Source organism: Diadema antillarum, unplaced genomic scaffold (genome assembly GCF_040938485.1).
Source record: "Diadema antillarum isolate AM-2024a unplaced genomic scaffold, OU_Dant_1.0 scf00000205, whole genome shotgun sequence".
In the NCBI taxonomy this organism is placed as follows: Eukaryota; Metazoa; Echinodermata; class Echinoidea; order Diadematoida; family Diadematidae; genus Diadema; species Diadema antillarum.
In genome coordinates this window covers 203,076-228,221 of record NW_027271094.1, presented here as the reverse complement: position 1 = coordinate 228,221, position 25,146 = coordinate 203,076, and the positions used below count along the sequence as shown (strand labels likewise).

Sequence of the window (25,146 nt, the reverse complement as noted above, 5' to 3'; positions counted from 1 at the left end):
GGGACTGAACACATGCGTCCTCGCATTTACGGCTCAAATCACGGGTTTAGAAACGAATAAATGAATACGGTTAAAAAGCATTATGAAAAGGTCAGAATATGGATGACTGACCGTCACTCTCTACGCTAAACCAGAAAGACCTTTTCGAACTATAGATTGTTTCGTACGAATCAAGCACCGACTCACTGAAGGACTTAGGCAAAAAAAGGGGGGAGGGATATCATGCAAAAAGCATGATCACATTGCAACTCTTCCACGCTTGAACTTCCTCAAATTTGAGTAATATTCTCGATTTTTTTTTATTTGATTGCCTATCATTCTCACCGAAACTTATATCTCAGGACCGCACCCATAGCATTTTTACCCCATGATTGCACCGTTCGGTAGACCTATCCATCATGCACACTTGGAATGAGTGTTCCTGCATGGTTGACAAATATTAAAGGCAAGAGTGCGTTCATCATCAGGAATTCATTATCGCGTACCAGCGGGTGAAAAGAGATCTTTCCACCTCGCTACTGAGTGCGTAGGGCCTACGCACAAGGTTATTTGTATAGACTGGAATTTTTTAATATGAAATCTGTCTCTTGTTGCATTTGGAGATTAGGGACGAAGTTACGCCTTAATTTCTTACTCTTTTTTCAGGGGCGGGGTGGGGAGGAGGTTGTTCGCGAACCCCCTGAACACCCCCCCTCCTTTACCGGTCTGCCTACCACACTTTTCCTTTCCCACTTAAAAAAAGAAAAGAAAGGAAAGTCAATGAAGTTTTGTGTGAAGGTAATCAGGCCCTAACTTTGTTTGCTCATTGTGTACCTGATGCAGACTTACAGGTTGTTGTGTCTCTGTTCTTGCATTATTTCCTCATCTTGCTTACATGCTTTTTTTTTTCGGGGGGGGGGATTTTGAAAATGTCGTTGTAAAAAGTGACGTCATATTTCCAAATTGTATAGGACCTATCATGGATCAGAGTGTCAATTCATGCCAACAAAGTGAAATAGTCGAAGTTATATTTTGGATGAAAAAATTATTTTATTAGTGGATCTAGGGCAATTACCCCCTGGACAATTGCCTCGGACCCTTCCCCTGACAATAATCCTAATCCTAATCCTAATCCTGAACCTATATTATTATTATGTCGTTATCACAAAACAGTATGTAGCCGGGGTAATTGTTCGGGGTGGGGGTGATTACCCTGATACTCCTTTAGTAATTGGTTGAAAGAGCTTCATTTGATTATACAGAGATATTATATCAACTATTTCAGAATGTTGTCCTGTTTTACACCCCATAGTTTACTATTTGTGAAATCACAACGCAATGGTACATTTTACTTACAAATTGATTGTGACACCATATCGCACGCTGCTTTACGGCCACTTTATGAAATGGCACATAAAGGCAAATAATCGCGCCCTGCTTTGTAAGGTCACTCTGATTTCTTAATGCATCCACCACACGACTTCTTGCCTCATCTATTCCTTGTTTAGATTTTTGATCTCAAACTTCAAACAAATATAGGGGCCTACTCTGCCTAATTTCGAGTGTCTGGCAAAAACTTTTAGTTATAATCACGTGAAGCTCTTTCAACCAATCACGATTGATTTTTTCTAAACAGATTAATTATTTAACAAAAATAACGACAATAACAGGAAGCCCAAGACACCACGATGAAAATCGCAAGGTGTGTGTAGAGTTCTGTGGCGTGGGTGTACCGGGTAGTGCGTTTGTTTGTAGCGAGCGCCAACTTGCGATTGCTACATAGAGATTAGTATACATCTCTATGGATTGCTAGCATAGAAGAGCACGGAGTCGATGGAGCAGACGCCGCGCGCAACCCCGGCTGGCCATGCGCCACACGGGCCGCCGCGCCGGCGCCGTGGAAGCTTGCTTGCGGCCATTCCGCAGCTTGTGGGTATTCCGCAGCTTGTGGGTACCTGAGCGATGATTACTGACTTGGCTAGCAGCTTGGCACGATAATTTTAGATGCATAGTCTATAGATCAAAGTGAGCGACGAATGTTTGTTGAATGCACAGGCTTATGATGGATGAATGTGAAGACGACGTGTTATTGGAGGTGGGTAGAAACCAATCTTTAAATCATGAAGGAACTAGATCTATTACTCCTTTGATGGTAGTCCCATATGTGGTATACCGTGTATGGTGCATGCGTAATCGTGCTTGGTAATAGTATATAAAATATGAGTATGATCAACTGCATGGGCGCGCAAGATTAGACCAGCCAGGCCTACAGGCAAAGGTTACTAGTTTAGATAGAAACTGCTGTTAGATCAGAATATAGTAGCAACGTTACACTGAATGAGACAACAATATTTCAGTCACAGATAATGCACAGGTGTCAAAGTTGTGATGATATCAGGGGTCACACTGAACTTTTTTTTTTTAACTAGCCAGGTGGACTACAATAGTACAAAGGATCAATTTTGACACTGAAGCAATATTTTGGCTAGCCAGACGGACTAGTAACTTCAGAATTTTACGATTTTTAGCTAGTCCGACGTGATTTCGGGTGGCCATAATGGCCAGCGGACCATCGCCAATTTCGAACCCTGGATATACAGTATATGGGCTTATGGCTGTACAGTAATTACAGAATATCTTGGGGGTCGAACATCATTCAACATTCTTCTTCTTCTTCTTCTTCCTGGTGAGTGACCGCAATCAACATGCTGATTATTCTGTCACTTTGTCAGGTAGGCCGGTATTGCACGGTGCAGTAGATTTTGAGTTTAACAACAACATAATTAGATACGTTCGTTGAATAATAGATAATCCCAAGAAGTAAGAAAAGTTCATAATAAAGAATAGTAAGTAATAGTATACAGTAGTAAACATAAGTAATAGTAAACATTCAAACTTTTTTCCTTTTAGTTTATTATTAAAATCAAAAGCCATTTCAATTCATCACTTGCACTGTTACAGTTTGGAAAATTTGTAATGCATAGGTACTGTAACTCTTCAGGTAACAATACTAACATGTGGTTGTGCACCGATATGTCATTTACATGAGAGCAATAATAAAGAAGTGATTCCGTTTGATTTAATTTCCGTTTTTTCATACAGGGATCCCCTCTCTATCATTATTTACAAGAATCATGCCCAGACGAGGACTTTGATAGCTTTCAACCTGCAACCACTGCCTCTGATGCAGCGTCGGATAAAGCAAGTCAAGAAAAGCTCAGTGTTAAATCTGTAAAAGCCGTCAACAGGGTTTTGCACTCACTACAGGTATCAAAACACAGATCTCAATATATTTGATTGCATATTCTCAAGTTTTCTTTTCATGTAAAAAGTGTATTGTCAGCTTAGTTATGACTATCAACTTCTATGCTTGTGTGTGTGTGTGTCTTTCAATCTTTCGAGGGATGTCTGTATGGAACGATGGTTTATTTGTGTCAATTTGTAATCATTTTCATCACGATTGGACAGAATTTCACTTTTAGTGGCATTGCACTTTTTGTCACCATGTAGTAAAAATGAATTTGAGGAAAAAATCATGAGTCATATTAGTGTAGGTAGTTCAGTAGAGTGAAATATTGGTAGAATTAAAGGCTGCTGTGAATACCAAGTCATTTCTACATTTCATCTGTAGGTTGCTGATGGAAATGTGAGGTGGCCAAATACTGTTAGCAACTTGTGTTGTTTTTTTTTTAATTTGACTGAGAAAAAAAGGAGAAAATGTGATCTAGAGCAAATTTTTCTTTCGTACCGTGAAGCATTTCTACTTTTAAAAAAGCACACACACACACACACACAAAAAAAAAACTTGGACAGTGATTAAAATAACTTTTGTGGTTGTGTCAAAATATCCTCTTTCATGTAAAGTGCTTTTGAAATCATACCGTGTATACATAAGTCTGTAGCATCTCTCCATCTAATCAATCATGATGTTCTTTTCAGTGTGCCGGTAAACATGCGCTACTTGAGGTACTCCAGAATTTCTCACTACCAGTGGATCCTACCGATTTTGTTTCCTTCTTGGTGAGTCATCATCCATAATACTAAATTAGATGACACTACATCCAGTGGTCAAGAAAATCAATATTGTAGCCACTGTTATCTTATTTCTTTCCTTGTGTGACATACAATATGTAGGTTAATCACATAGAATGGTCCACACTCCCATGCGAGCAAATTATCTGTCCTTTTTATGCACTCGATGTAATCTTGCACATTGTTCTCAGAAGTTAAAACAAATTGTGAGCATTTGTTTGAAGTTACTCTTTTGCAAGATTGTAACTTATACCATCAAATAACATGACTTTGTAAACTGAAGTGTAACTTAGCAACATTCTTTACCCAATTTCTGTAGCTTTTCAAAGACTTTGCCACTCTTTAAAATCTCAAGGTTAAAAAATGGTTGCAGCTGTAAACCCTCTGCTCCAGTGAATGTAAAATGTGTATGTCATATTTTCAGAATAACAGAGTGCTTCCAAGGTGTCATTCTCTGGCCGTTGAGAGCAAGTGTTTGAATTCTGAGGATGCAGAAGTCTTGTCCTCGTACAACACAACATCTCCAGTCCATCCTCGGCTTTCGCGATTGAGGATCGTCACTGGGATCGTGATGTGAGTTTTCCTAGAATTGCCCAAATTTTGCTTGAGTATTGCTTAGTCAGTGTGGCCAAGTATAGGTAAGAATGTTTTGTCAACCATGGTGTTTGCAATGGACTAGTGAGACATTTCAATGCAAATTCCAAGGATCCTCAGTATTCACTGTTCATGAAATACAGCAAGTCTAAAATTAGCCTTTATTTCATGATTTCTCTGGTTCTATCTTATTATATACCTGGTGTCCAATTTAAAGGGACTGTACAGTACTGGTTGAGGTGAGGATTCAGGTTTATAACATTCCTAAGTGAGATAATGAGAAACTTCTTATGAAATGTTAAAAAACACGTAATTTTAAAAGGATTCAACGTTTATTTGATGAAAATTGGTTTTCAAATGGCTGAGATATCCAAAAAAGTAATAATAATAAAAGGCGACAGGCCATGCCTTTTATTAGGATCTCTTTGTTTCGCCTTGTTTTTGGATATCTCAGCCATTTCAAAACCGATTTTCATCAAATAAACTTATGATTCCCCTTAGAATTGCATGCTCTTTGACATCTCATTGAGTGGCTTCTGAATATCTCGCAAAATGTTAAAAGCTAAATCCTCACCTCAACCAGAATTGTACAGTCTCTCTAAGGGAGGAGAAAGAATTTACCATATATTACCATTCATTTGTCAAGTCACTAATACAGTGCTAACCACATAAATAATCAATTCCTTGATACAATCTTGTTGTGAGAAGTGTAAACACAACAACAAATCAACTTGCCTAAGGTGAGACTTTTGCTGTCATTATACTGTAGATCCTGTCCTCTGAAAATATTAGATTTGACTTTCATGACATCAAGCATTAAAGAAAGCAGTATTACAGAACTACTTGTAATCGGAGATGGGAACTGTAAATGTCAATACTTTCACAAAATTGATTTTTCGTGCTAAGTGGCTAAAAAAAAAACATTGTGGGTTCTGTTATTTACACTGCTCAATTGTCATCCCATTTAAAATATGCAGAGAAAATGATGTTTTTTGGGGGGTTTCAGAATTCACGCTAAACCAAAGTAGCCTCAAATATGCAAAAATTAATGTAATGCAAAATTGTCTGCATTTACAGTATCGGTATGTTGGATCATTATGAATGAGCTAATTGAACTCATTCTAGTTGGCTATTAAAAATAAGCGATTTTTTTTTGTATTCATAATACCTCTTTATGACACCTAGACGGACATACACACACACAAATAGAAAGGTATGGGAGACTTCTCTAAATGGTCTTTTTCTCTATTAAAACTGCATGATCATTCTCAGAAGGTTTGAGTGTTTTTATTTTACTTCAAGTCATACAGTATATTGTGTACATCTGTAGTATGTTCATTATCTAATTAAATGTTAGATACCACTCTGTGTAGAAATAGTAAAACACACTGATAAATTGTTTTACTTTGAGAAATCCCATATGTATAATACATAGCTATTTTCCTTTCCTCTCTCTCTCTTCTTTGTAGCTTTTTCTTCCTGATGTGCTTTCATTGCACCATCATTTACACAATTTGTCAGTCTGCAGTGCTTGCCAGTGTACTAAAAGGAGGTTGGAATTTCCACTGCTCACTTTACTGCAGTGTGCTAACTCTGTGTCTCTTGGCTCTTATATGGCAATGCAGTGTAACCTTTAAGGTAAGTTTGTTGAATTATTATTTCTGTTAAATCCATGTGATTCTTTTTAGAGCTGTGATTTAGACGCCTGTAAAGAATGGGTGGGTCTTTGGTGTCAAATAAGTGCTTGTAATGCAGAGAGGGGCAATTCCACGGTATATAGGACACAGGTGCCAAAAATTCCAAATGCTATTTGTTTCAAACACCATACATTTTCAGACAATACTTGAGTTGAAGTTTTAAGAATCATTATGTTTTTCAATAAAAGTGGCCATTTTGATTTTCAAAATGGCTGCCAAAATATGCCTATAACTCAATGGTGAAAAGAGTGGATTGTGGCATAACTTACTCTCTGTATATCCACTTTATTAGTACTCTAAACAACAATCTTTTATATGTATGCAGTTACCAGAGAAGTCTTTTACCACACGATAGCAAAAAAAGCTGGTTGCTTTAAAGAATTTGATAAAAACTTTTGATTACTTTGACAATGATGGATGTAACGTCAGTTACCAAAAACAAGGAATTTTTAACTTTATTCATCAAAGAAAGTGAGCTTTATGATGTAACTTGGGATTTCTAATGTATGCCCATATGCCTTCATTTCAATACCAGAAATAAGGATACTTGGCATACTGGAGAGTCAAAATGATCACTACAAAATGTGTAACGTCAGTTACCGAAACGTCATACACGAGTATGTAACGTCAGTTACCATGACAGTGATTATAACTGAGGCAAAATTTTTGACTCTTGGCCATTTCAATACATCTGGGAAGTCAACTATCAAACAAAGAGCAGCAATCCCTTTCATAGGGAATGATGTCATTACCATGGTATGTCCATGAATATATTCTTTTTCATTTTATTTTATTTCTAAATTTATTTATTCATTCATTTACCATGATTATCTTTTTTTTTTTGGGGGGGGGGGGGGGGCTTGAGCTTTCGATTTTTGATTCAGCACAAGTTTAAGGCTAAATCATCTGGAAGTTTAGTTTGCCACATGCAGTATATGCACTCAAATTAGTACATTCCCAGTCCTATGGGATGATAAAGCTACCAAAGTTTGTAGGCCCATTCAGTGACATGATTGTTTTTTATAGAAAAGGTGGTTAACATGCAAACTTGTGCACAGCTTTATACCAACAGCTACAATCTTCACCAATGTTTGCTTTTGCCAGCATTTTTCTTCTTTTTTTTTTCTGGAAACTTAGTGAAGTTTCTACCTTAAGGCAAATGCACAAACAGATATTTCTTCTCTTGCACTTAAATGTGTGGTGTAGTTAACATGGCGCATCTTGTATTATGGTTCGTAAGGCATGTACTCATTACTGTTTGAAACTTAACACTGATGTTGCTCAAAGTGAGAGGGGATTCTAGGGTTAAAAAAAATTGTTCATACATTGTGTTTTTGTTGATTACTTTATTCTATTCATGCAGGGACATTTTGTAATACAATGGTACATGATAATTATGAACAGGAAGATTTTTTTTTTAATATTGATCTTTATTTTCTTTCGTTGCAAAGTCCGATTTCTTGGTATCTGGAATGTATTTGCAAGCCGTGATATATCAGTGTAAAGGAAAAGAAAAACAGTTAAATTACTTCAAGCAAGGAATAAACCAATAATGCTCTTTTGACCAAGAAGCATTTATTTTTCTTCTTCACAGAGAAATATTAATAGTGCTACACTTTTCATTTAAATTGATTGATGATGGAGACCTTTTTTTTTATTCATGGCCCTAACAATGCCTTGGAGAAGGAGTAAAATAAAGAAAAGGAGAAGAAATATATCACAATGGATTTCATACATATTTATGCATATTTATGAGTTGATAAGTGTGTTTTCCCCATGACCTGAAATATATTTTGATATTTTGATTTTTTTTTTCAAGCAAAAAAATATCCATGTTTTGTGTAAAGGTATTATGGGTGGAGCACTCTAGATATAGAAACTTTCCTGTTCATTAAATAAAACAAACAAACAAACAAAACCCTTAGTCATGTCAATTATGCATGTATTTATACTTGGAACTGCTTAATCTATTAATGGCTCTGTGTAATCATAAATGTTGAATTAGAATTCAATCTTAAGACAAATGTCAAGAAATATCCTCTTGTGCATTTACTTTATTTTTGCCCATCTGTACTATGGCATGGGGGGGGGGGGGGGGTGGTTGCCCCCTAAGGACCCAACCCATTCGTGTCTTTAGATTTTGTTTTAATTTGTTGCTAAGTAGTTGCGTGGGATTGTTACTGGTACAAGTGTATATTGCAGCAGTATAATAACCTGTTAAATAAATTAGTTCTCTGTAAACCCCATGGCAAAGTATATGTAACGTCAGTTACGTAACGTCAGTTACTGACATGTTTACCTTTAAGTTTTCATAGAACACAAAGAAAATGGACTAATGTTTCATCTCATTTGTGTATTTATGACTGATGAACCAAGGTATGACTCCATATCAAACAAATCATTCTGAATGGTCAGAATTATGAAAAATCACAAAGCTATTCCCAATCATGATTTTGCATGTGTAAACCCTATGGCAAATGTAAGCGTAACGTCAGTTACCGTCATGCCTTCACTGAAACTGGCATGGTGCTAAAAGGAGACAACTAAAGTGCACATTATTTTGCACACCTGTTCCTAAGAACCTAAGTGTATTGCCATATTAAACACATAAAGGTTAAAAGTCAGGGACATGAGATATTTCCATTTAAATCTACACCATAATTTCCCATGTCCTTTTTCCGTAACGTCAGTTACCGACACATTTTCACTTGCTATGTGATAAGAAATGCAGTTTGAGAGAAAAACTTTCCACCTATTTCTTCATTCTCATGAACTTATTCATCAATGCTAATTGGAAGCCCCAGGTGCTTTCATTCACAAAACTACAAGGTAAACAATTTCATGAAAATCCTTACGCGTAACGTCAGTTACCGTGGAATTGCCCAGAGGAATTTTGAAGTAACTGTCAATGCTGTTGAAATACGTGGCAGAATGGTCATTCTTTGCTCTCTTTTTATATCTTCTGGTGTTTATTTTTGGCATGAGATTTTCTTTGTCATTTTGTGTAACTAATGTAACATGGCAAGGAACATGAATAAAACTTTCAGTTGCCTGAGGATTTTATTTAAACTTTTATACAAAGTATAAAACATGTCCTTTTATATAAATATATTTCTCAGATGGACAGTGCTAGAAGTTGACTCTATTCTACTCATGGAGGATCAGTCCCATTATATTTTCACAGTGTACACATGCTTTGATTTTAACTATATAATTTAGTCAGTGGAGCATACATGAATGTGAAGCAGACATACTTTCAAAGCATATTTGCACGGAACCATCACTTTAGATGAATTGTATCAAATTAGTGTGATTAGATTGAATAAGTGACGGAGATAGTATCTTGTGAGATGTTAGATTGTGAAGTCGGCAAGAATCTGAGCATGTTCTCACATGTATTCTCTTTTAACTTTTTTTGTAGATTGTTAACTTTAATTTTGTTCTGTGTTACAGCCTCGTTTATCTGTGTTTTCTTATATTTAGTATGCAAAGCTGTGGAGACAGTACAGATTAATGGGGGAGAGTTTCTCTCAGTTCATCGCTGTTCACACAGTGTTTGGGGATGTACTCAAGAAGGCCATTCTCTACATCCAGGAAGTAGAGGTCATTTCTAGGGGTTACACTATGTAAGTGCTTGAAAAGTTTAGCTCTATGGTAGCTCCAAGAAGATAACTTTTTTTAAAATTTTACGATTGCCTATTTCATGTAATCTGTTTTGAAAAACACTCATTGTGATGTCATGAAATATAGACATTAATGTTGGGTCATGCTCATTGCTATTTTTAAAGGGGAAGGCTAGTAACTGATCAGTGGGAATCAGTGGAAATGCTTGGAGATGATTGTTCCAATCCTTGTGGGATTCATTCAAGAGTTCATTGTATATCTATTGTTGTGTGAAAATGATTTGCTTCAGAACGATCTCATATTCAAGTAATGTGCAGATTAATGCTCCGTCACTGACCAGGGACGCTAACCTGGAAGCATTGAACTGCACATTACTTGAATATGAGACCATTCTGAAGCAAATCATTTTCACACCACAATAGATATACAATGAACTCTTGAATGAATCCCATAAGGATTGGAACAATCATCTCTCAGCATTTCCACTGATTCCCACTGATCAGTTACTGGCCTTCCCCTTTAAGGCTTTGTGATATTGCTGTACATGTCAATGCCTGGCTAACTCCTCGTGTGCCACGTTTGCATTAGGGACTCAATCGACGGCTTCCCATCTTTGCATATTTTGCTCAAATGTTCAACCATGTACAAACCGATTGCTATTAAATTGCAATACACCACAGTGCATCGGAAGTGTCTTATCCATAGCTTTATCATAAAATTCACATTACAGCAAAGCTTGCAATTTTCTCTTCAACATTGTTGTACAACATTTCAAGCATAAACTCTTGTATAGAGCATGACATGGCTATGAAAAACAGAATGTTTTTCAAAAGTGCTCATGTGTGGCAGGCTCAGAATAATGCGGCACACATAGGATTTACACTGTGGCATACAAAGAATTTTCAGATAAAACAACCTTGCTGCTGCTGCAGAGGATTTTTCAGTGTTGATTTCGACAAAAGATTAATAATAGGTGTAATTTTTGTTGATTGATGTCAAATTATTGTCCCCGCCGAACGAGTTCGAGCAGGGGACTATGAAACGGGCTCCGTACGTGTGTGTGTCCGTGTGTCCGTCCGTCCGTCCGTCCGTCCGTCCGTGTGTCCGTGTGTCCGTGTGTGCGTCCGTGTGTGATCAAAATCTTCAATTTGCTACTTCTCTGTCATTTATGAGCCAATTTTGATTCTGTTTGCTTTATATGATAGCACTACATGGGAGCTTTGAAACTTCTACACAGAATTTCAGTCGTGACCTTTGACCTTGACCTTTGACCTATATTGTACATTTTGCTACAAAATGCTACTCCTTCGCCATTTCTAACCCGATTTCGATTCCGTTTGCTTTATATGATGGCACTAGGTGAGGGCTTCAAAACTTCTACACAGAATTTTGACCTTTGACTTCTTTGACCTTTGACCTTGATTTTTTACCTATATTGTACATTTTGCTACAAAATGCTACTCCTTCGCCATTTCTAACCCGATTTCGATTCCGTTTGCTTTATGTGATGGCACTAGGTGAGGGCTTCAAAACTTCTACACAGAATTTTGACCTTTGCCTTCTTTGACCTTTGACCTTGATTTTTGACCTATATTGTACATTTCGCTACAAAATGCTACTCCTTCGCCATTTCTAACCCGATTTCGATTCCGTTTGCTTTATGTGATGGCACTAGGTGAGGGCTTCAAAACTTCTACACAGAATTTTGACCTTTGCCTTCTTTGACCTTTGACCTTGATTTTTGACCTATATTGTACATTTTGCTACAAAATGCTACTCCTTCGCCATTTCTAACTCGATTTCGATTCCGTTTGCTTTATGTGATGGCACTAGGTGAGGGCTTCAAAACTTCTACACAGAATTTTGACCTTTGCCTTCTTTGACCTTTGACCTTGATTTTGACCTGTATTGTACATTGGCTACAAAATGCTACTCCTTCACCATTTCTAACCCGATTTCGATTCCGTTTGCTTTATGTGATGGCACTAGGTGAGGGCTTCAAAACTTTACACAGAATTTTGACCTTTGACTTTTTTGACCTTTGACCTTGATTTTTGACCTGTATTGTACACTTGTACATTGGCTATAAAATGCTACTCCTTCACCATTTCTAACCCGATTTCGATTCCGTTTGCTTTATGTGATGGCACTAGGTGAGGGCTTCAAAACTTTTACACAGAATTTTGACCTTTGACTTCTTTGACCTTTGACCTTGATTTTTTACCTATATTGCACATTTTGCTACAAAATGCTACTTCCGGCGGGGACATATATTACGCACCGCGTAATTTCTACTTTTCCTTGTTTATGTAATATCTATCACAAGGTGGGCTTTTGTCGTTGAAATGGGAATTTCTCGTTCAATTCTTCTTTTGTTCTCCCTTTGTCCCTCCAGGATGACACCGTACACCCCCATATCCCACTTGGAAAGGTCTGGCCACACCCAGTTACAGTGCCCCGCCCTAAGGCAAGCAGTCTTCCAGTCAGCCAGGAAGCAGTTTCTCTCTCTCCGACGGGCAATGCTGGCTACTCTTGCCCACTGCCCACTCAGGGAGGAGGGAGGTCCTCGGGACGTGGATGAACTCTACCTAGCCACTACTGACCTGGCCATTCTAGATGGACAGTCGTCCATTCTTACAGCTGTGAGTCTGAACATCGTGTGATCAAATCATAAGTTTATCAATACAGCACCTTTGAATATTGATTTTCTGTGCCGTTTGCATGAAGGCTACGTACCTGTTTAACCATAAAAATGCATTCAATACACTTGTGATAGCCTTTGATGGATGCCTCTTCTGTAAAATGTGGTCTCTGCCACAAAGTGGCTTATTAGTGAGAAAAAATATATATCTTTATTAATATCATGTTTGTAACAGTGATCATATTGTTATGTAGTAAATTCATGGTAAGATTTCAAATGTTTCTGTAATTAATTGGGATACAAGTCCATGAAAACTAATTCGTGTTTTCAAGCTCTAAACATAATGATGATCTGTGACCGATATTATCAGCTTTATATCAATTTGTTATTATACATTCCTAGCTCTTGTAGTTTGGTGATTTGTAGGAGAGAAAAAGAAAAGACAGAGGGGATGTGGAAATTATGCTTGAGGGAAAACAATCTTTGATACCTTTTCTGCTCATCTTTTTTTATTTTTTGGTCAATTTTATGCTTTCAAAGAAGAGTTCAAGTTTCTAATAAAGAGAAGATGAGGCAATTTAATTCTTGTACGAGTGGAACAGCAGTAGCTACTCTGATTCCATGGATGAATAACAATATCCCATCCAGTGTGCAAAGCAGTAAGACCTACAACAATTACTTACTTACTTGATACACAGGAATCGTGTGGACCATGCCAGACCTCTCAACTCAAGGTAAATGATTTGTTTTGTTTAGTTCCACATTGCCCTCGATAGATCCACTGTAGATACAGCATCAAGTTTTCATGTACTGCCGAGAAAATAGGTTTTTTCAGAGCTTCAAATATGTCAGTAGTGCTGTCAAGATCATCAGTAAAAACATAGGACCTGCCTAACATATCTTCCTTTCTCATCATTACTTGGAAGATGATTAATACTTTTGTCATAGCTATTATGGAAGTATCAAAATGGTATGATCTCAGTATCTGAACTAGAAAATTGTGTCCATTGTCATCATAAGCTGAGTATTCAAGTATATATTTTTTTTCACAGTTTTTGTCCATGCAACATGATCTTAAAGGATTCCTGCGAAAAACTAACAGTGACAGTAAAAATTTAAGCAAATACTTATTGATTCATAAACATGAAACATAAGAGCATTTTATTAGGCAATAGTCTGCGACAATTTGTTACATAAACAGTCTAGCAATATATTATCCTACGGAACAAGCAGACATATGTCACATTTGCAGTTTGGGGAATGTGTTTGTAGCAGTAGATCTTGGAGTCATTGCTGACAGTGGCAGCGGTAGAACCATAAACGTACAACATAACTTGAAATAGAAACACAACTATGGGAACAGCATGTAGAAGACTTGCAAGCTGATTGACTGTTGCTATGGCAACACTGCCCACTGGCACTGGTCTGATGGTCCCTGGCCAGTAATAATCACTGTCTGTCGGGCCAGTAACTTTTAGGAGTAGACCAATAAAGAACGGAAAAACTGGGTACATACTGGTCTGAGAGACAGGTTGGACCAGTAGAAAAAATGGGTTAGTGTTCAGCCCTGGCTATGGAATCTTGCCATGTTGAAACTAATGTGCTTTGTTGGTGGGGTCTCATACTTGCAGGCCCTTACCAACCTGTACAGTGACCAGCTGTCTGAGTTCATCAGGAGACACCTCATGGGCCGATGGCCTGACCTTGTAGCAGATCCTTCCAGACATGCAGGTGTGTATTCTGTCTTTATTATCTTCATTTGATTGATTTGATTTGTTTTGCTTTTGAAGTAAATCATGTAAGATATCAAATATGACATAGTCACACACACACACACACACACACACACACACACACACACACACACACACACACAAATAACTGATAGCAAGGATCGAGAAAAGAACAAGGCAAGACTCCATATGAAATGCTGTAGCAGGAATTGTTGATTGCAGATATTGACATGTACTCTTTTCCAGTCCACTAATTCTACTTTAGATGCTTATCTCAATGCAAGCTCCAATTATCCTCATCATTAGATTTTCACATTCTTGTTTGTTCCCTGTAATCTGCTTCTGGTTTGCAATGTAGTGTGAAAGGCATAGATATCTATTTCATGTAATCTACCAACACTGGAGTCATAGATCCTTGGTCAATGATTCACATTCATTGAGATTAATCAAAAAGAGTCATCTTCAGGTGTCTGAAAGATGTACCAATTTAACCTTGGAGCTCTAGTTAGAATTTCCTTTTGCAATTGATGAAACCAAGAAAGAGATGCAACCTATGAGTAAATGCAAATATGGTTGAGGGTTACTTCTTGTGAATGTTTGATACGAGACCAGAAATCTAAATAGAATAAATCAACTCTTATTGTACACACCTTCTGTCACTTTGTCACTCTTGTCAAACCACAGAAGAACCATCAGAATGGTACATCATCCTGGATGAAGCCAGCCAATCTGCAAAGAGGGAGCTCAGCTACCTCAACAGTTCCTTGAAACTCCACCAACCTACGCTGACCCCGTGCAGCAGTGATGAGCCAGCTGAAGAGGTCAGGGAAATCTGGGGTCCGAACGATGTCCTTCCTTCGGCAAGCAGAGCTCTGATTCTTCATCTCAATATTGCTGTCAATAGGTTTGTATTTGTTTATTTAGAAAGAAGTGACATGCACCCTTTTGCATCTGAGCCATCTGTGGTTGCCCCTTCTTGAACGAATCATTGCCTTCAGTGAATGCTGAAAAAATAGTAAAACGTGTTGTCTAGAGAGAGTTTGAAAACAAAAAAAGAGTTTGACTTTGGTTAATTCCATGTGCTGCCCCCACTACATAAACCCATTGAGGAAGGACTGATTTTGCTACAACACGCATTTCTCATAGACACCTGCCCGAGTATACTGGGGACTCGTCCTCAACGGGTTAAGCTCTACAACTGTGTGTGATGTCAAACCAGGACAAGAGTATTGAGAGTAAACCTGGCTGTGGCAGAATGCATGAAGAAAAATTACCACGGTAGCCTCAACAATTCTTGGTCACCAGTCAAGAAAAATGTGTACTTTTTATGAAAAGTTTACTTGTAGAATGTACATTTAGAGTGGGCAGCATGTGGGATTTTTCAAAATGTTTAAAAAGAATCAAAACTCTTGAATGGGTTGTCCACTGTACTTAAAGGGATGGTGCAGTATTGGTGGAGATGAGAATTGGGCTTTTAACTTTTTGCGAGATACCAAGAAAACACTTATGAAATAGTACAGACCATAACATTTTAAGAGGAATTCAAAGTTTATTTGATGAAAATTGGATTTGAAATGACTGAAACATCCAAAAACAAAGTAAAACAAAGCGATCGTAATAAAAGATGGGTCCCACACTTTATTAGAATCGCTCTGTTTTGGATATCTCAGCCATTTCAAAACCAATTTTCATCAAATAAACGTTGAATTCCTCATGGAATTACATGCTCTTTCATATTTCATAAGAGGTTTCTCATTATCTCACCAAAAAATGTTGGAAACCTGAAATTAGATCTCAACCAAAACTATACGATCCCTTTAAATTTTCACAGATGTGTTTCTCTGTTCATTTTGAATTCTCTGAACTTGCACTGATGTCTTTGGAAAAATTATCCTTCAATTATGTGAGATTCAAACCCCTATCCTAAACTCAAAGTATGAGGTTTTTGTATGTCATCTGACATTGAGGATCACTCATCACCATTTTGATATTTCTTGCCGTTTTGCCAAGGTAGAATCGAATGTACTGTGGAGTAACCTTAACCCGTTGAAGACGAGTCCCAAGAATACTCAGGCAGGTGTCTATGGGAAATTCGTGTTGTAGCAAAATCAGCAAGTCCTCACTGGGTTAATAACACAAATGTGATATTGACTGTTGTCTTTGAAATCACAGTGCCCAGAAACTCGTCAAATCTTCCAAGATAGAATGCAACAATGGCAAGCTTGTTGAAAGCGAGGTTGCTGAACTTGAGGAGCTTCTTGCAGAGGTCAAAGGTCACCTGGATGCATGCCAAACTTGCCTGAGGGAAGCTGGAGTTTCTGTGGCTAAACTGTCTGGCCACAAAGAACATCCAAAAAGCCTTCACCCTGGTAAGATCATTATATTCCTTGCTGTAGATTTTTACCATAATACTTCAAACTAGAGACATTCTCCACTTTCTTCATTGCAATACTTTATATCATACCGGTAATTCAGTTCTTTGATGTTGATACTGTTACTGTATAAGGTGAATACACTGCATGTTGCATGTAATCTTGGGAGCAGATAGTATTTGAAGTCCTCAAGTTGACAAGTTATTCAGCATATAATGTGGGTCTCAAAATCTCTGTAATCTGATTGACAATTAAAATTACCATGTAAGAGTGTATTTCGTAACTAGGTGCCCAGATTCCATCAACTTTGCAACATGGCTGCACTTTGTAGGTTTAAAATATTAAGTACAAGGTTAACTTGTGCATCATATGGGTATAACTCCCCTACTCTTGCCCTTGGGTAATGTCTTTGGTCATGTGTTCTTTAACATTTGCAGTGTCTCCGAATGAAGACAGTGCCTCCAAACCAACTGAACCGTCCCCAGAACCAATCAATCTTATGGACCTTGAGGAACCTGAGATTGATTTCATTGAGGAGGAGGTAAAAACTTGACTCTTTCTATCTCTTCTCTCTTTTTTATTTTACACTAGACTGGTTGTTTAAAAGCGTTATTTACCATTTGCAGATGAAACAAAACCCAGCTTCAATGCTTCAAAATAGTTCTAAAATGTGAGTCAGGGATAGAAACAACCAATGTAGAAATGTTAGTCAGTATATATGAAGGTTAAGTATTGTTTAATATAGAAAATGTGAAAAACAGTTATGATAAAATTGTTTCTTGAATAAACCATCTACATTTATGATTTATTGAGAAAAATAGTGATATCTCCTTATATTTTAGGCTGTATTGCACATTTTTTTGTGTGGTAGGATGTTTTGTGATACAGCTGACCTACACATATGCATCAAATGTGATATCTCAAAAAAATTTTAAACCACTGCTCCCAATGGTAAAGAATAGCTTTAAAACGTATAACAATGAAGCACTATACAGGCAGCTTTTGTTATAGCAAAGTCCTCCGGACCTGACGTTTTCTTTCGTGATATTAAAATTTTATCGTAGTGGAACAATGAAGTATGTAAAGATATAGAGATGATAATCTTGGAACTGGAATATTTGCTTTGCTGTAACAAGATTTTTATTCTAACCATGTCCATTATTAGAGAAATGCAGTGTAGACATATTTTCTACAAGTACTAGAAATATGAGCAAACAAAAAGAATATGTGTCAGGAGACACATTGGACTGAAGGACACTACCACGAGAGAATCGTTCAAACATAGAGCCTGATATTTCAGATAGATAGTCATTTGATGAAGCTGAGCCCAAAAGTATAGGGTATAAGGTTCAAGTGCATGACAAATGTTATGTAACTCATGACAACATCATAGACTCTGATAGTGAAATGTATTTTTAAAGCATTCCATGTCTTATTCTAAAAAGAAAAACCTATAAGCATTTGCAGAATAGGAACCAAAGAATACTGAATTGCTAATGTGTTTGTTCTATCCAGAGTAGACTCACCTTTGACAGCTTTGATTTCCCTGAAATTTAGTTTGGTTTCTGTTTTAATCAAAAATCTTCTCCTTTTTTTTTTCCTTTTTTTTTCTATACGTTTGTTACATTGTTTTCATCACAGGTGTTTGAAGCCTATATTGATGCTGAGAAAGATGACACCATACCTGACTATGATATGGTAGATTTTATTGCTGAAAAGGTACTGATTGTGTGCAAGTTTGTGAAAGTGCCATTCACACCCTATCTCCATTATGCTAAAAAATGTCCATGCCGTCCCTGTAGGTGATTTAAGGCAAATTTACCTAAACAGGTATGTGTATCCCGTTAAAAAATGATGAAATTTCTCAAATTTTTGTTAAATCCTAGTGCCCTCGTACTGGATAAGTTGGCAATAACAGTATTATGATATCACAGTAGTGGAACAATTCTAAGAGAAAATTCTCAAGTTTTGAATGGACTTTCTGTTTTTCGTCGTACTTAAAATGATGTGTAATGATATTTCTGCTTTCACTGAATATACTATGTTTTGGATAAGTCTAGCCATGAATACCTAAATACTGTAAGACCAGAAACTTTCACATGCATAAAACTTTCATGAAGTTCACGAGGAGCTAAGATTTGTAAAACTAAAATGCATGCCAAAGATTTGTCTACACAATGCATTGAATGCCAGTGGCAATTCGCAAAAGTTTCAGGGCGTGATAAAGGCCGTTGGCTCCAATTCACAAAAGTTACACACTGCAAATGTGTCTGGTTTTGCAGTATGGCAGTAAGTGTTTGACACCCATGGCTATGTGTAAACTACCCGATATGAGTGCATGTGCGTGCGTGTGTGTGTGTGTGTTTGCATGTGTGCCTGATTTATATTCTGTTATGTATATTTGAATTCAAAGAAAGCCCATATACTTTTGTCTAATTGTGCACTGTAAGTTGGATGAAATATAACAAAAATAATTTGAAAATTTAAAAAGTGTGTGTGTGTGTGTGTGTGTGTGTTTGTGTGTGTGAGATATCTGAGTGTATGTGCAGGTCTCTTCTCATGCAGCTTCTGTGTGTTTGAGCCATGGTGACAAATAATGTGAATTAATGGCAATCCACAATGCCCGGGGCAAGCCAAAGTTGATACTTCCGGGGAGTTATGACTTGGAATTAGATGGATTGATGCGAGGATATACTGTATTTGACACAGTCCCTTTAATGAATTAGGAGACTGATGCCTTAGACGATTCCATGATATTTGCTCCTGTGACAATTGCTCCCACAAAAATTCTGCACACTAAGCCAAACATAGATTCTACCCACAAACATAACCTTAACTCTAATTCCTAATCCTCACATCAAACTGGATCTAAAACCCTAAACACAACCCTAACCCTAAGTCCTTGGAGAAAATAAGACCGGAGCAGTTGTCGCAGGAGCAAATTTTGTGTCACCTAATAGACATAATTGTGCACACACACTGTCAATCTAACATTCCCCCCCCCCCCCCCCCCCCCCCCCGTTTTCTACCTCCAGAAGAGGCGTAAGCAAGAATCCGAGGATGCCAAGCACCTTCTCTTAGAACTTCACACTGTGCTCTCGAAGAGAGAGGAGGAAAAGCAGAGAATGCGAGAGGAAAGGAAACGACTGAAGGAGGGCGGAGAATGTGGACTCCTGGAAGAGGGCGATACCACCACAGGTACGGACTCAATGAGGACAGTGTCTGGACAGAGGACTGGTGATGCTGTTCAAAGCAGCCAGGAGGATGGAGGATTGGATGAATGCAATCATAAATGTGTTACAGGTGGTGGTAGTGATGCCACTGGGATGAGAACCAGTATGTGGAAAGTGTGCAATTTGGAAGATGAATTGGCAACAGAATCAGGAGAAATGCCAAGACCTACAAGATGTGATGTGCAATACCCTAATCCTGGTGGCGTGAGTAACTCTTCACATGTCATTCGGTCGGGAGAGGATGGGGAAGGAAGCCCAGCTGACGACCCGACGATTTGCAACAAATTGGGAGTCGGGGAAAACATTGCCACTCGCATTCAAAAGCCTATCCCAAAACCCAGGAGAAACATACCACTTAGATATGCTGACAGCAGTTCTTCCAGTTCAATCGAGCGAGGTACACTACTGCCATCAGAAGTGGAGACAAGATGTAGCAAATCTTCAGATCAAGCAGCAAAAGAGATGATGATTGATAGAGACTTGCAACATGAAAGATTTCTGATGGACACTAATTTGGAGACTCACAGACAAGGAGACTCCTGCGTCATGGACAGTGTCGTCATGGCAACCCTTGGCCAGCAACACATGGCCATCCCATTCATGCAGGGCCTGGCAGCCGAGGCGGTCAAGATGTCCCGAGAGAGACATTTGGCCGAGGAGACCTTTGGAGCGGAAGAGGATTCAAACAGCAATGAGGAAATATGAATATCGCCTTCGAGTCGAAGTGCATGGGCGTCGTGTTTCATGTCACCATGGATGTGAATAGCATGCCAGTGTAATTCAGTGAAAGTAGACAAATGTCCCTTTTAGATTTCAGTACTGTACATTTTTGCGGAAGATATTGATGTGGTCATGGCATATTGTTGTTAACATGCTTCCCTGCATGTGGCAGATTGTCGCTATTTTGTGGAAATGTGCATAGGGGTGAACATTCTGCCATGCTCAGGGAAGCAGGTCAACAACATTCTGCCATACGCATGATGATATAGGGTCTGACTTTTTGCCCCCCCCCCCCCCCCCCCACTTTTTTGCAGAAAAAGTCTGGTCTTACTTTTTTGGGAATTGCCGGGAAAGACTATGAAGACTTTTATTTTTTTCTTTGTCAGCCGATTTTTTTAGACAAAATGAGAATGAATCAACATCCCCCTCAGCCCCCTCACTTTGAAATTGTAGCGCCACCCATGATTATTGACACTTTCTCCAAATCCGAGTAACAGTCCACATCAAAGTCTGATTTTCATCCCAAATAAGGGTAGAACAATATCGTGCAAAAAATAAGAAATATATCCAAAGCTAGGCTTAGAATTTTTGTAAACATCACTCATGCTTACTGTCAATGGTAACTGCGATATATCAATTCATCTTGATAAATGAGGAAGTGAGGGAAAAAAATAAGAATGCTGGAAATCTGATATTTATCATATCTACGTTTGGAGATGGATCATAATAGTGACCGCTCAGCTCAAAACCCACAAAAAGTCACAGATTATGATTCTCTGTAAATGGACCAAAATAGTTATGTAGGTTGACTAACTCAAATTTTTAAAGTTTGTCTTCCCTGGGAGAGTAATCTTTTTTCTACCTACTGACAAAATTTAAACAGCTTAAAGCAAAACTAAAATTGAGATATTAGCAGTTTTGTTTTTGTGGGTTTTTTTTTTATGCCTCCGCAACGAAGTGGCCGGAGGCATTATTTTTTCGGGTCGTCCGTCCGTCCGTCCGTCCGTCCGTACGTCCGTACGTCCGTACGTCCGTACGTCTGTACGTCCGTCCGTCCCGTTTTGTTTTTGTCGATATCTCAAGAACCGTGTGGTGGTTTTACATCAAACTTGGTATGAGGGTATATCCTTGGGGGATAATACTTTGTGTGGATTTTAGGGTCACAGGGTCAAAGGTCAAAGGTCACAGGTTATTTTGTGAAAAAAAAATTGAAATTTCATGTTTTTCTCTGATATCTCGCAAATGGTTCAAGGTATCTTCATGGAACTTAGTATATATGCTTGTACCGATGGGCAGTGATTATCTAGGGAAGTTGGGGGTCATGGGTCAAGGGGTCAAAGGTCAAGGTCAACTCCTCAAAATATCACTACTTTCCTTATATTTATGCAATGAATGAAGGTTGTTTTTTTTTTTAACTTGATGTATACATGTATTACCCAATATATATTCTGTGGGAAGTTTCTTGCCAAAAGGTCAAAGGTCAAGTGAAAGTGCTGAATTGCACTTTTTCCTCCATATCTCAAAAGTAACTCAAGGTATCGTCATGAAACGTACATATTTATGCATGTTCAACCTAACAGTGATTCTCTTTGGAACTGTGAGGTCAAAGGTCAAAGGCCAGGTTTAGATAATGCTACTTTCCCATTTGATTCTGAAATTATACTTTTTCTCAATACCTTGAAAAATTACTCAATGCATAAACTTATAAAAGGGTCAAAAGTCAAATAAAAATCATCAGTTCCCCAAATACCTGCACTCTGACATTTTAATCATTCATCCAATTGAACCTAGTTCTAGGAAAGTGAACATTCAGCACATTTGTGTCAAACCTGTCATTTTAATATTTTGCCAATTGTGTGAAACTGTCATCACACATTGTCAAGACATTGTACTATAGACCTATTAGGAGAACCATGCATTATGGCGGAGGCATATCAGTCGCCGTAGCGATATATCTAGTTTTAACCATACATTTTTAGACTGGTGCTGCTTTTACAAGGAAATGAAACTTGTTTTCATTGATATTTTACCACAGCATGATTGAATGACCCCAATCTTGAAATCCTAATTTCTCCCTTTTCTATGGAACTGAACCTCTTAACTGTCTCTTATTTCATTCACTTTTTGAATGGGTTAGGATGGTCCAATTGTAACCATATATATATTTCACTGGAGTAAGCTTTAAGCTTTAAAATTATATCGATTTAAAGCTTAGAGCTTACTCTTTTGAACTACTGTATGCAGAAAAGTGGAAATTCATTTTGGCCTTAAGGAATTAGGGAGAATGGAAAAAAAAAACCCTGAAAAAAAACAAAAAAACAAAGGCATGATCTCCAGATAAAGGACAGAACTGACTCTGAATTACAACATATGGTAGGTGTTTTGAAATGCATTGCATGTACAGTGTAGTGCATGAAATATGTCTGTTCAATAGTATGTTTATTGATGTATGTAATGAATCGAGGTTAGACAAAGGCCAAAAGCTGCAAAAGGAGAGAGAGAGAGAGAGAGCGCACAAAGCAAAGGCCGTGACTCTCTTATCCTTGCCTGTGTAACAATCTGTAATGTGAGATTGTAGCCACAGAGTTGCAGGCACCAGGATTAGCAGTGTCTTCTTGTAATGTACAGTGCAGTCACCTTATGGACATTTCTCAAAAGTGCTGTTACTGTTAAAGGGACTGTACAGTACTGGTTGAGGTGAGGATTTAGCTTTTAATGTTTTGCGAGATATTGAGAAACCACTCTGTGAGATGCCAAAGAGCATGCAATTCTAAGGGGTATCAAAAGTTTATTTGATGAAAATCGGTTTTGAAATGACTGAGATATATCTAAAAACAAGGTGAAACAAAGAGATCCTAACAAAAGTCATGGCCTGTCACATTTTATTATTATCCCCTTTTGGATATCTATTTGAAAACCAATTTCATCAAATGTTGAATCCTACTTGAAATTACATGCTCTTTCATATTTCATAAGAGGTTTCTCATATTATCTCTCCAAAAAATTTTATAAACCTGAATCCTCACCTCAACCAGTACTGTAAATAAGCACATCAATGCAATAATGTCTGTTTACACACTAATTTTTTCTTGTGATTTGGTGCTACATTATTGATATTATTATTATTATTATTATTATTATTATTAATTATTATTATTATTGTATTATTAAGTGTTATTATCATAATATATGCTCTTTATTGTAATTGAATCTTTCATAACATTTTGAGCCTCTTGTTTGCGTGTATATCTTTGTTTTGGTTTGATGAATATTCAGTAGCTTCTGAATATGCTGAGTTTATGATTATTTCTGAAATTGGCATATTTATGTGTGTGAATGAATTTAGCCAGTCCCATCAAATCTTTCACCAATAAATGAAATGGAGTGAAATTCAGAGTTGCTAATTAAAAAATTACAAAAATGGTTATATCTGCAGAAAAAAAAAATGACTTGACAGGTTAAAAGGATGGTATAGTTTTGGTTGAGATGAGTTTTCAGCTCTCAACTTTTTGCAAGATAATTTCATAATCTCATATGAAATATTAAAGATCATACAATTATAAGAGGAATTCAAAGTTTATTTGATGAAAATCTGTTTTGAAGTGTCTGAGATGTCAAAAGAGAAAAAAAGCTAAAGAAAAACAAAGCAATCCTAATAAAAGGTGGCTCCTACCTTTTAATAGAATTGCTTTGTTTTGTATATCTCAGCCATTTCAAAACCAATTTTCATCGAATAGACTTTGAATCCCTCTTAGAATTGTATATGCTCTTTCATATGCATTAATAGATGTTTCTCCTCATCTCACAAAAAAAAGTTGGAAACCTAGCGCTGGCCATCCCAACCAAAACTATACCATCCCTTTAAAGGAGAGAGTTCACTGGAGTGGCTAATGGCATTAAATCCTTTGAATATCATTGATTGTTATCTATACTTTTCACATGACTCATTTTCTCCGGTAGCAGATTGAAGGAAAAGAAAAGAAAAGAAGAAAATCTTGTGCCATAAACAAATGCTTCTGTATGTGCCATGGAAGAATGTTTGCAAACCTGCAAGCACGGCATGCAGTCATTTTTACCTCTCTCTCTTACATTTACATTTTACCTCTTCTCTTTTTGTTTAGCTCTTCCCTTTCAAACTTTGCAAAATCTCAATAAATATAAAGCTGCCATGATTATGTTGATATATAAATTTTGTTAACAAATCAACAAGAGGGATGCAACTACCAAAGCACACAAATGAAAATGTGTAGCCTATACATCTGATGTGTTGTAAAGTGCGAGCATGTTTTTGTGTGTCTGTCAAATTCTTGCCCAAAATTACGCTTTAGCTGAATAGTAGCACATTTCGGAAAGGATGTAGTCTCGATTTTCACATTGTCATGGAGTCAGTACCATTCAGTTCTTGGTTACATGTTTTGGTACACATGTACATGTACATACTTTTTGTAAATTGCATATTATGAAAAGTGACCCCAATAAATTATTCAGTCATACAAAATACGAAATGATACTGCTTACAAC

The 25,146-nt window shown here is 37.5% G+C and overlaps 1 protein-coding gene across 1 annotated transcript; it reads left to right on the top strand.

The window, feature by feature from the left end:
• Window positions 1-1,812: 1,812 nt before the first annotated feature.
• LOC139724022 (vezatin-like) lies at window positions 1,813-20,610 on the top strand. The gene is made up of 12 exons (XM_071635221.1): window positions 1,813-1,926; window positions 4,436-4,584; window positions 6,189-6,243; window positions 9,786-9,928; window positions 12,322-12,568; window positions 13,266-13,301; window positions 14,199-14,298; window positions 14,985-15,204; window positions 16,473-16,669; window positions 17,110-17,213; window positions 18,314-18,391; window positions 19,777-20,610. The coding sequence occupies exons 1-12, from the start codon at window positions 1,813-1,815 to the stop codon at window positions 20,608-20,610; spliced, it is 2,277 nt and encodes a 758-aa protein (XP_071491322.1).
• The last annotated feature ends 4,536 nt before the right edge of the window (window positions 20,611-25,146 follow it).

Coding starts and splice junctions, on each gene's coding strand:
- LOC139724022 (XM_071635221.1), top strand. CDS start 1,813: ATGGAGCAGACGCCGCGCGCAACCCCGGCTGGCCATGCGCCACACGGG. Junction 6,244..9,785: donor AATGCAGTGTAACCTTTAAG/GTAAGTTTGTTG, acceptor TCTTATATTTAG/TATGCAAAGCTGTGGAGACA. Junction 16,670..17,109: donor TCCAAAAAGCCTTCACCCTG/GTAAGATCATTA, acceptor TAACATTTGCAG/TGTCTCCGAATGAAGACAGT.